Here is a 12,343-nt window from a genome sequence, read left to right on the forward strand (position 1 = left end):
TGTTCAGACACTCCTATTCATGTGTAAGTTTTTCCATTTCTATTTATTGTCCTTAGAATATTCATCTTGCTGAGTACAACACCCAATGTGTCCATCTCTCAGGGTCATCTGGTCTCACCATAAAAGAATATAATTTGAATAGATGGACTATAGCTTTCATTTACCATGCATGACCCATACTTCTTCATATTTTAAAAAATAAGCAGGAAATATTCATAGATCAATATAGYAATGGTTGGTCTTTTAAGATCAGAAATATTGCAAAAAGGGTAGACATTGAAGAATGGGGAGCTCTGATTTTCCTCAAAAGCACCAAACATTTTTGGACCACAGAAATGAAGACCTAATATTCTCCTACTTCTACTAAATTTTGTTACCTTGCTGTTTTGTAAGATAGAAAGTACTCAGTAGCAGAAATTACTATTGCACATACATACTACCTTAAGTAGTGTTAAGGTGGGAGACCTCAAAAGCATGTGTGTAAGGTAAGTCCCCCTCACAGAAACAAAATTAATGAAGTGAAGAAGAATATCAAAAGAAGAAAAGTACCAAGGACTAGATTGTAAAATAACACATTCTGTACCAGCCCCTGGGTTCCCTCCTTACACTTTGACTCTGGTATCCTATTTCTGTTTGGGCAGAACTTCACAACTTCACAAGCAGTGCCACTGCAAGATGACAAACAGCACGGCCACTTTCAAAGGCAGTAAGTGTCAAAACCATGCATTCCAGTTGTGTTTGCTTCTGAGGAGACTCAGCTCCTGATGATGCCATAAGGGTCCTTTCTGAGTAAGGGATAAGAAGATGACCTTCAAAATTTAGCCTAGTGAGATTTTAAAAGGATTGAAGGAAAGAGAATCACCAAATATATGAAGAGATACAACAAGGGAGAAGTACCTTTATCGGAGATTTTTGAGTTATGCTTTTGTTTGTAACTATCTGAAACAGAGAAAGAAATAGAGGGTGAATCTTACATGAGGAAAAAGAAGATAAAAGGCAGAGAAGCCAGAAAAAAGGAAGAGGAGAGAGAAAGAAAATACAAGAGATGATTTATTATAGTGCAAAGGGAAGTGGAGTCTTGCTGAGGACTTAATTTTATTTCCTTCACAGAAAAACACCAAGAGCAGCAGCAGCAGCAGGTGGCAAACATGCAAGTCAGAGAGCAGCAGAATACTTTGCTGAAAAGGAAAAGATGAAGCCCTGAGTGCACCGAGATGGTAGTACCAGGCTTGAAGCAGAGTCAGTTGTCTGGCTGCTACTTACTGTCACAAACATAGGGTTTGTCATGATCATCCTGGGAGGCAGCATCATTTCGTCTCCTGCCACCTCCAGATCCCCGAGCCTGCAAGGACAAGAAGAATGTTAATATTATACCACCGCCTCTCAGGTCTCTTGGTGCCCCTCACCCTTTTATGAAAAACATACAATACAGACTAAAAATATCCTCATCTTCCACACAGGTATGTCAGGAGGGGGCTTGACCCCTTATCTCCTAATATATGCACTATGTTAATGGACCTCGTAATGCAGCAGAGATCCTCTCCACAGATAAACCAAACTGTTCATCCATAGCAGTAGGTCACTCCCAGTACACATTCAGTAGAAGTATCATCACACATTCACTTCTGAAGATGTTCAAATACTTTTGTTACTGAATATGAGTGAATGGACAGATGAACAGGTGGCAGAGGATAGATACAGCCCTTAAATYATCCATAAAACAGGCCCCCAAATAAAACAGAATTAAAATTATTTGCTTCAATGTTTCTAAAGGGAGGGTTGCTTTTTTAATTTGGAGTTTTGTTTTGTTTTGTTTTCTAACTAAAAAGCAAGGTTTTGAAATGACCTTCTAGCAGTGACAAAGATAACATGGTTAATTATAAAGTAAGCTTTGGTGCGTTAGTGAAAGAGATTAGGTAACATGGCTACCTGCAATAGCGGAGAACAGGAATTACCTAGAAAGGTCCCTTCATAATTCTATGTTCCTAAAACATACTGACTCGGCAGTCTYGGAACTAAAAATCTCTGCTTGTCCATAGCGCACTCTGCTCTGTCCTGAGCTCCAGAGGTAAGAGTGGATTTCAGCATCAAAGCCCCTTGGTTCCGACCCGTCCCAGCTGAGATGGCAACAAAGGGACAGTTAGTACCAGTCTAACAGTAGAGGCTGTGATGTGGAACTGAGAACTGAGCACAGGCCTTCGATTATTTTGCTTTAGTTAATGTACAGTCTGTAGATGACAATAGTTTTAGACTAGATCTTCATTTGAGCAAGTGATCTGGAGATGGAGGGCTAGGTAGCCCTTTAATAATTCTGCAAGCTACTCTGTTCCCAGCAAAAGCAACCAAATTGTTTCTGCTCGTTTTGTTAATAAACCATTGATGCCTTTCTCCCTAAACAAGGCTGTCTGATTCAAGTCCTTTGAGCTTTTACGTATTACAGTAAGAAAGGGACAGAGCTTCATCAAATAAAAAACCAGAAAAGATGCAGAAATTCTGAGAATATTAGAGTTCCAGATACAAAAGGGTCATATAAGCTCTGTCTCCCTGCTATCAATTTGGCACTGCACTAGCACAATTTAAGCTACATTCTGTCAWACATCTAAAGTGAAGGAACAAGAAAGAGTCTTACCTATCTACCACTGAGTCTACTAAAATAGGGATTTATAAAAACACCCCATATTATTTTCCTGGGATTGCTCAGGTCCAACTCTTATCACAGTCCCAAAGGAAAGACATAGATCTGTCACTGTCTGGAGGAGTAAACACTATTAGGTATGGCAAGGAGAGCTCTGCAAAGAGCTCAGCGCAGATCAGCACACGCATCCAAAGTGAGATTTGTAAGGGTGAACTGAAAAGCAGTTTCATGCTGGAAAAGGACCCAGCAACAACTGTTTGGTGGAAGCCACATTACTGACTGTATCACATAAAATCAGTTTACTAGTCTGCAATACGTTCTTTCTGACTGCCAGCTCTGTAAACCCACTCTGGGCTGTGAGATCAACCCCGGGCTAGTTCCTTTCTTCCCTCATTACTGCAAAATGTTCTACAAGCCAAATTTAGGTCCCTGGCTGCTCCTGTACCACTCTCAGCTCATCAGAGACTCTTCACAAAGGCAAGTGATTGCTCCTTAATAAGTATTTCTGCCAGTACCAGGACTACGATCCAATTTCCCTATTCTATCAGGCTACATTGGCTCTTTGGAGCAGTGAAAAAGCTATAAAGTCTTATTTTTGTCAGTAAACAGGAGGTCTAACTCTGTTTACACACTAAGAGCAGATCTGTTCAGTAAGAATGCACTATTTTTACATAGACACCTTTCAGAATAGGATGGTAATTTAAGGTCTGTTGCTCGGAGTTTCGCTAATCTTACAGCCAGCTGTTTCCCTTCAAACCATTCTCTACAGAAATGCAAGGTACTGTATTCATGTCATGACCACACGTCAAATACACTTTTTCACGCACTGAACACAGAGGAGGAGATTTTTCAAGTCAGTGACTTTCAATGGGAGTTGAGTTCCTAAATGTCTTTAGTGCCTTTGAAAATGTCCCATGGGGTATTCAGCTGACGAGTACACAATCTGTACAGGTGCAGCTGCACTCCTGCTGTATCTCCTAGCGAAGAGCTCTCCTAGCTCCTACCAGTTTTTCCCTGTCCAGCAAAGATACTAAAAAGCTCCCTTTGCAAATCCATCTCTTTGGCCTTCAATGTCCTTCCTAACACTCCCACGATTTCTGGGCTAGCCTTGAGGGGGCTAGCAAACTTAGCAGCTGCCCCAAGGGCACTAAATTGAGTGCCACTTGCTTGCTGTCATCACTCCAGTCTGTTGAATTCAGTCATCCACAACTGCCTTCATTTTCGTGATGTGATGCAGCAAAGACTAAGAGACTTGATGTATGAGACCTGGAAGCCATGGAACTGCAACCTTGAAGCAGTACTGAAGCAGAGAGAGAGTAGCCAGAGGGGCAGCTGGAGAAGTCCAGGATTAAAAATAAAATCATGCTGTAGGGAACAGAAGGGACACGTGAAATTTGGAATGTCCAGAGCAGCAATTCTGCTGCATTAATCCTGCATCAAWGCCATTAGTCTTTCTCATTCATTCTCCAAATCCCCAAAGGCCACACTTCGCAGGATCTAGTTTCCTATGMATGTTCTTCCCCACTACTATTCTCTAAAAACATCCTGACCAATTCCTTCCCAGAAACTAGGTGCTGCCCAGGTTTCACATCCCGTAATTTCAAATCCTGGGTCCTGATCCCCACACTGGGTCAGACTCCTATTAGACAAGAGCTGCTTGAAGAGTGGCAAAATACTTCTGACCAGACGCAATTCAGACTTTGATTCAGGTTTACCAGTTTTCAACAGCTAAGAGATCTGGCCTGACTTTGAAATTTTAATTCATACCACTTTCCACTATGGTTAGTGATGCCATCAAATAAAAAAGAAAATTGCTCAAAGTATTTGGCATTCTTCAAATTTCCCTTTTTCGCACGGTATGGAGTCAGGGCACCAGCAGAGCAGGAGTTAGTTGCAAGAAAAATGCAAGAGATTCTGCTGTTCCTGTACCTAATAGGCAGTCAGTCTAGGGCAGAAAACATGTAAATTTGTACTTCTGAGTTAATGGGACCCCTAGCACCCTCCAACTCCTTTCCTTACGGTACCAGAGCAAAAGCAATAGAGTTACTCTAAAGTAGTTTCCTGAATAGGAGAGTACAATTTTGCACATAACAGTAAGTTCAAGACTCTGTATAGCCCTGGAATAAATGATAAAGCTAATTCTCTTCTTCTGAGTAGTATATTCCTTTTTGCTATTCACTCTTTCACTCACCCTGACCAGCATGCCCAATTTATGTGAGAGCAACATTAGAAAAGAGATGTTAAGCTGGAATATTAGTTGATAGCTACAGTCAAGCTTCTGTGCATGTATCAATTCTAACTCCTAGTTTTGGTTACTGGTTCATACAAACTTTCTGAAACTTACATTTTTCTGGAAAATTTTTTTCCAGGTGGGGGTCTTTGGCTAAGAAAGAAAGAAAGAAAGAAACTGGTTCAGGTGATTTTGAGAATAAGGAAGGTGAAATATATACTTATCCAGTTATTAAAGTGCTTTGATCTTATATTAAAGGACTTAAGCTCCAAAACAAACAGGAGCAGAAAACTGAAACAACACAACAACAGAAGAAACCAAAAGAGAAGGTCTGATGCATAAGTACATTGCAAGTATTCAATGTGGTTTCACGCCTCCCTCTTTATTCAAAAGCTACTATATCCTGCTCATTTGGCGTAAAATGTGGCCCTTCTTGCTTAATTCCTACAAACATTGAAAGGCACTTCTAGAGCTCCTGTGCCCCGCCAGCACCCACTGGAGCCAAAGAGAGAGATGAAAATGCTCAAAACTTGTGAGAATTGTATTCACTTCTATTTAGACACCTAGCTTAAGGGGCCACCATTGAAAATGCTGATTCCAAGTTTTAAAACGTTGGCCTCRTTATTTAGCTGGCTCCCTGCTGAAATTGTGAGAAGACATCCTAGGTAAGAGAAGGGACAGGGACTCCCTTAAGGATAAAATCTTGCCCATGTTAATCAAATGGGAAATTTTTCATGGGTTTCAAAAGGGCCAAAGCGTCAGCCACAACATGTTACCTTAGGGAAAGCTGCAAAACATATTAACACAGTTCAAGTTACCTTTATTAGTATTTTTTATTTTGGCTCTTGTGCCTGAATTTACTGTTTCTTCTTTGTGATTAGTAAATGTTGTTTCAAAGTAAGAGTATTGTAATAGCAGGATGTCATAATAACCATTACAGTTCACATTAAAATTATAAATACATCATTATAATAAGTTTACCTCATCTTTCCACTCTAACAATAGTCTTTTTTTCTTGGTAATTAGCAAAAAAAATACTGAAAATATATTAAAAAATCTTTAACTGTACCCTTAAAATTACCCAAATGGTTWTCACCATCATATCCATGGATATATACTTTGCATGTGTAATACATGTGAAAAATATATACTAGAAAGCAGACATTTACTTCTTTCCTTTTCATTCCAGTACACTATTCACCTACCCGTCCTCTAGGCCTGTTCTTTCGTTTTGGAATATCTTCTTCCAAATCCTCTTCCTCATTCACTTCATCTGCATTTTCATCATTTTCTAAAACCCTCTGTGGTTGAACAATAAACAGGAACGTTTAGAAGAAAAGAAGATGACACATGCAACCAACTGCTGCTCTTTACCACACAGACTGCAGGTTATTAAATTAAAGATGATTAATGATATAATGCCAAATCAGATCCCAGAACCCCTTCTTCTTTCCACTAAAGCAAAATTTGCTTTCCCTTCCACCCTCAGTTCTCCAGGGAGTTCTTATTAAGAAATATCACTGGTATCAGACAACTGAGAAAAAATGTTCCTAAGAAATACCTTAGTGGCATCACTGAGCACTGATATACCAGGACAGCACAGGTATTAGTCTGCATAAATGCAGGCCTTGTTGGGGAAGCTGTGTGCATGATCTTGGATTTGATTTCTTGCACCTTAAATTGTTTCCTTTTCCTCTAATGTTGAGAATGCACTTTTAGATATCAGGATTTTTTCAGTTGGAAGCTTAGACTTTTCTGTTTAGCGAAAAAAATAGTGACAATTCCTCCAGACAGTCTAGCATTCTCAGTGAATCTAGACAGTAACATCTTTTGGGGCTTACGCTACATACACATCTCTGCAATCTGGAAGAAGGGGTCTTACTGCATGAGAATGCTGAGGAAGCACAGGTCTCTCTGAAGTTAATAGGAACAATAATAGTTCCTGCAATTAATTATTTAATAAGATTAAAAATGAAAATAATAATAATTCATCATCTCAAATCTCTTAGGGAATTTCAACCTTTTCATCTTGAGCTTACAGACGTAATCTCCAGAGAATGAAATCAAGGCTAGCAGCCCTGAAAACATTCATAAATCAGATACAGTATGGACAAAGGCAAGACAAACCATCACAACACTAATGTGGAAAGAAGTCCTGTTGAGCTCCCCTCCATCCTTGGCACCTACGTTGGAAATATGGTACAGGGCCCCAGCCACTTCTGCCATTTATGAGGTGAGCACCATTTCCTAAGCGTCTAGTCTGGAATCACTAATATTTTTGCCATGTCACCAGCTATTTAAATGACAACAACATCCAGCCATGAAGCAAATTCAAATCAGTGTCTTAAAAAGGGAAGAGAGGTTTTAAATCTTTTTCAGTATTTGACCCTTCTATATAATTTCTAGTTAACAGCTATTAAGAGATTCAGTAGAGGGAGAAAAGGAACAAATCACAGTGCCTTTGTCTTCTACCTACCTCAGGCACTGAATCCTRGATTTGCAGAAATGAATAAAACAGAATTTTTACTAAAAAAAACAGCTTGAATTTGAAATACCAGCCCTACCAGCCCTACAAGTTTACTCTCATTTTATCAGCTAAAGACAAACACTGGACAGTGTCCCTTTAAAAAGCGCAAATAATTTTTAGAACATGGTAGAGAACCAATCTCTGTCTGGTTTTTGCACCTTATATTTTTAAATCTCAAGAGGCTATTAATGGGGTCAGACCATCACAAAATCTAATTTCACATCATATTAAATACTAGAGGATATAGAAGTTAAGCAAGTTCTATTTCGGCATATATAAAATGCGTCTTCAAAATTTATGCAATTATATAGTTTGGTCAGGCTTCATCTTAGAAAGCAGGAGCACCCAGAATGCGTTGTACATGAGGAAGCTATGTAAGAAAATATGCAACCTTCCTGATAAGAGTTTACATTTTCACAGTGCTTCACATTTTCTTGTATCTCCATAATAGAGAAGGCCACAACCACATCTTAGGCAGGAGGAAGGTACTAGTTTATATCGATAATAGTACCCAAGAGCATTTAAAAGAAATACTGCAGACCACCTTCTCTAGCTTAAATTATAGCACCAATTTAATAAAAGCAGAGGTAACCAGGTGTGAATCTGGTGACACTGCCAGGGTAATGGCTCTAATTCTTGAGAGAAGTGGCAGAGCCTTTTTGATGCATGGTCAAAAGCCTTTTTCTAGCAAATGATGGAGGCATAGTTTCAATATGGATTTACTGCAGAGTCAAATCTTCAGCTCCATTAAAAAACAACTGCATAACAGATCCCAATGAGTATAGCTATTTAATGGGGTCAATCCTYACCCTTTTGGGCAAAATATCTCTTCTATTCCAATTTTGTCTTCTAAAACAATTTCCCAGCTCAATGCACTTCAGTACAGCTAAGCACCACATCTTCTTCTCCTGACACATACTGTGAGTTTAGATGGTGTTACGTGGCTGGCACTGAGGCGGGAATTACACCTATGTCTATTCCACCTGCTCACTCTCAACACCTTTGAAGCTGGGCCCTTTCAAGGTATGATGTAGAAGAGCATGCAAAGGAACAAAAGAGAGATTTGTATTCTCTTACTCATCATAAGGACAAAAGGCACTGAACAAGGTTTTGATCAGGTACCCTTTAGGTGTCAGGTACCAAAGCGTATGTKGAAAGCTGGCCCCTAGTAAAGGCTCCAGCAATCACTATTGTATAGACTGAATCCAGCTAAGCTGTGCTTGCACAAGAAACAACAGCAAGACATGCCTTTTGTGTCTGTTCTGATGAAACTAGCATCCATATGACAGGTCACAGCTCGGGCAGTTTAGCTGAAAACTCTGAACATTGTTATACACCTTCCCTGCTCTGTAACGCAGAAGTGCCAAGACTTCTGTCAGTTCCACTGTCTCCAAAGCCTCTTTCCTTGGGCTGCTGCCAGAATAATGTGGGAGCTCAGATTGCACAGCAACAKCCAAAGGCACTTGTCGATCTCATAAAGATGCTGCACCACGATTTCTTGTGWCCTTGGAAGCAGGTATAAACAGATCCACTAATGAAGAAGTAAACACAAAGAGGGTCTCACACAGAGCTTTCCTCCACTCTGTAAACATGGGATGCTTCCTCTTCGATATTGCTCCTTTACCTGTGTTACTGGGAACTGGAGACCTATCTGACTGCCCTTACATGTGTGAAATTTCAGTGGAGCCTTAGCAATCAGACCAACAGGACTGAGCCCCAAATAATGTAGATTTGATTCTCATGCTTTTCTGTGCYATTTGGTACAAGGCTGTCCACTCACATTTTTATTTCTTTCAAGTAGAGATGCAACATCTTGTATCTCAGCCAAAATCACTAAGTTTTACCCATTGCCAATGGTTCTCACTAGCAAGCACTGAGACTCGTAGCAGAATGGTATTTTAGCATCACCAAAGATTTGCTGCTGCTCATCTGGAACAGCCCTGCTTTTCTATAAATTTGAAATGTTTTCATAAAATGGCATGATCTTATACAGGCAATATCCTTTTATTAGCAGTATTCTTTTTATGACAGGCCCACAACTGTGTTTCTACTTTTAAAATCAGGAAAAGATGAAAAGGAATCTTCACAAATAACTTTCAAAGCTGTAATGCTAGGAAAGAGACTATTTCTCTTACCTGCATCACTAGTAATATCTGAGATAATTAACAATAAAATATTTTTAATGATTTGTGGTGTCTGTATACCTCCTGAAGGTCTTTTAGTAAGTATAAGAAAGAACAGACAAGGCAATGACATGCTTTTGTTTACAGTCAGCAGCTGTGAATCCAACTTCAAATCCATGTCCAGACTCCGTGTAAACTTGAGGCACTAAAATTTAGTTTATGGTTTGGACGCATCTCTGCTTGTCAGTTTTRTATGTAATAATCTCATACTGCTCCAAATTCCAAACACAAGCCATGCAGAACACAAACAGTCCAGATTCTTGTGACAGGAAAGGTGTACAAAGTACACAAGGTGTACAGCACCACAATGTAGCACAACGATTTGATAACATTTTGACAGCAGAACGATGCCACTATCAACAGWTGTAACGTTCTGCCACAGGACAAAGTCTGCTAGGCTTACAGACAAATTGTAAAATTCAGCCCTGCTGTCAGTGCATGGGAATCTCCTTTACCTGGATTTCCTGTATAGTGTCTTCTTCTTTAGTGTCTGTTTTCTTCTCTATTCCCTCTCCACGCAGCAAGGCTTCCAGAGTTGTACCTTCTGATGTGAAGCCATCTTTTTTCAGAGGCAGATCAACTTCTGCAAATTAAAACACAGGCATAATGTACCTCCCTCGGATAGTCAACCAGCAGAAGGTTGACTAGAGATGACAAGTAGAGGACTGACAGGCCCACTCCTGTCATGAAGGAGTGTTCTTCAGGTTCTTCCTTTAATCTCCAAGGTCCCCTTATAGGATTCATTTCTATCTCGATAAAAATCTGGGACTTTTCCAGTCACTGAGTATGCTTACGGGAAAAAGAGGCTGGACATACTGCATCATGACAGAATAAAATGAGAAAAGGTCCTTCTTTACGTAAACTCCCCATGCTTCAATTAAAGAACTAAAGCAAGGCTTTCCAAGATACTGAAAGTGTAAATATGAAGATCTGGTCTCTTGAAGTAGCAAAACAGTTTAATTACACACAACTGCATCTGGTACAGTGTATATGGCACAGCAACAAACAGCATTTTCCTGCATCAGGATATGTTCCGTATGTGGGGAAGTGAAAAGTTATTATATGGGGCCATTACTAAGAATTATAAATTAAAAAATGAAAGGGTTATGTCTTGAATCCTCATTGAATATCGACACCCATTTTTGACCGGATAAAATGTTCAATTTGTTTCAAATGGGGCTACCCAAACGAAGAAACATCATCAGCACAGTTAAAAGTTGCATAATCTAGCCCCTAAAACAGATTGAACGTCAGCTATTGTAGAAAGTACCAAACACTAGCTYGGGGCTGGCCTGGAGCATACAACTCCAAAAGAAAATGAGGGTTTATGAGGAAGCTTGATGCAACTTGCCATACAGATGCAGGAACAAAGCATAATTCCTTTTCTGAATGCTATCACTAGATTATGAGATACAGTACAGCAGGCAGGCAAATATAGCATGTTAGTTTTAGCAGGACATTAAAATACACTCAGAGAAGAATTCCATCTCCCTTGCAGATCCTGGCCTCTTCCCTACATGTGTAGGTGTTCATTCAGAGTAATCTTGTGACAGGGAAACATCCTGAACCTCACCTTAACTTACAATGCCAAGGTATGGATTTTTCAAGCATTCCCTCCTTCCTAAAATAAATTCCTTCCTTTAGGCCATCAGATTCATAAAGTAATAATGTACAAGACTGATGCTTACAAATCAGCATCTGGTGTTCTGATTTCACAGCTCTGTCCACTTCTTTTCTCCTAGGGCTGTGCTGTGTTTACGAGCCTGTCTGAAGCTCTCTGCTTTTCCATCACCACGAGTTGTAAGCTCTGCAGAGCAGAAACTCATGTGTTGACACAGTTGCAAATCACTTCTGCAGTTCAAACAGTGAATGTACACTTCCACCTAGGACAGTAAAGTATAATCTATTTTCTGGGTGCAGTTGTGTCCCAGGAATACATCTGCTCTATATGTGAAAACCTCTAAGCCAACAAATGGTTCAGGGGCCCTGTTGAGTGCTTCCACTACATACTTGCTCAAGTCTTCTAAAGTGAGAACGGTGCTCAGCCAACAACCACAGAAAACCCAGCAAAAAATCCAGCAAAAGCTATTCCATTTACAAACCATGCAGAAAACCCAAACCACTGGGATTTTCAAAGGAAACTTCCAGGTCAACTCATACAATGGAACGGGGTCAATAGTGAAGTGAACCGCCTGCTCATCACAAGGTGTTCTATTCAATCAGACCTCTGGTTTTGGCATTAAGTTCAGCACACCTTTCCCCATTATGCTACCTTTCCCAATTTCTCCCCTACTTGATCTGTAAAAAAAGACAGAAGAGTCAACAGAGAATCATATAGATTGATATTCCATGTATGAACTCACAGTACCTCTCTCTGGATGCTAACTCCAGACATTTCAATACAAAGAAGGGATTTTAGATTTGATTTGCATGCAAATCACAACACTGAAGCCTAAAGTCACTAAGGAACCACCATAATCAACTCCGACTGTGGGCTGGCTTGGTTTCAAAGTCCTCTGCCTGGGTGCAAAAGGGCATTTGTTTTGTGTTTAGAACCTTATGGGACTGCAAAATCCAACAGGTCATCAGACATTCGGCAAGAAGAGAAGAAGCTTCAAGCAAGCTCAAGGGCACCAGTAACAAAAACACGTCTTCACTGTGACAAGCTACACCAGTCTCAGGATACRGATGCACTCAGCAAATGAATGTGTTAGAAAAGGGAATGAGCAAGGAAAGGGAGTTAAGAGAAGCCTATATGAAAGTAAAAC

At 40.0% G+C, this 12,343-nt stretch overlaps 1 protein-coding gene across 7 annotated transcripts in view; it reads right to left on the minus strand.

Moving 5' to 3' along the window:
- The window catches only part of DPF3 (double PHD fingers 3), a 164,350-nt gene that overhangs the window by 53,016 nt on the left and 98,991 nt on the right, over window positions 1-12,343 (minus strand). For 5 of the 7 annotated variants that reach the window (XR_014895220.1, XR_014895218.1, XM_085299826.1 and 2 more), the window contains 5 exons: window positions 10,031-10,158; window positions 6,071-6,166; window positions 4,980-5,018; window positions 1,264-1,342; window positions 898-939 (listed from right to left, as the gene is read on the minus strand). Coding sequence is in view for 4 of the 7 variants with exons in the window: in XM_085299826.1 (XP_085155952.1) it covers window positions 898-939; window positions 1,264-1,342; window positions 4,980-5,018; window positions 6,071-6,166; window positions 10,031-10,158 (384 nt within the window). In the remaining 3 variants the exon portion in view is untranslated. The remainder of the gene's footprint in view (window positions 1-897; window positions 940-1,263; window positions 1,343-4,979; window positions 5,019-6,070; window positions 6,167-10,030; window positions 10,159-12,343) is intronic. The other 2 variants (XR_014895219.1, XM_085299824.1) reach the window with 1 other exon arrangement.

The sequence above is a fragment of the Rhea americana genome, unplaced genomic scaffold (genome assembly GCF_003343005.1).
Source record: "Rhea americana isolate MKP2758 unplaced genomic scaffold, rheAme1 scaffold_155, whole genome shotgun sequence".
Lineage (NCBI taxonomy): Eukaryota > Metazoa > Chordata > Aves > Rheiformes > Rheidae > Rhea > Rhea americana.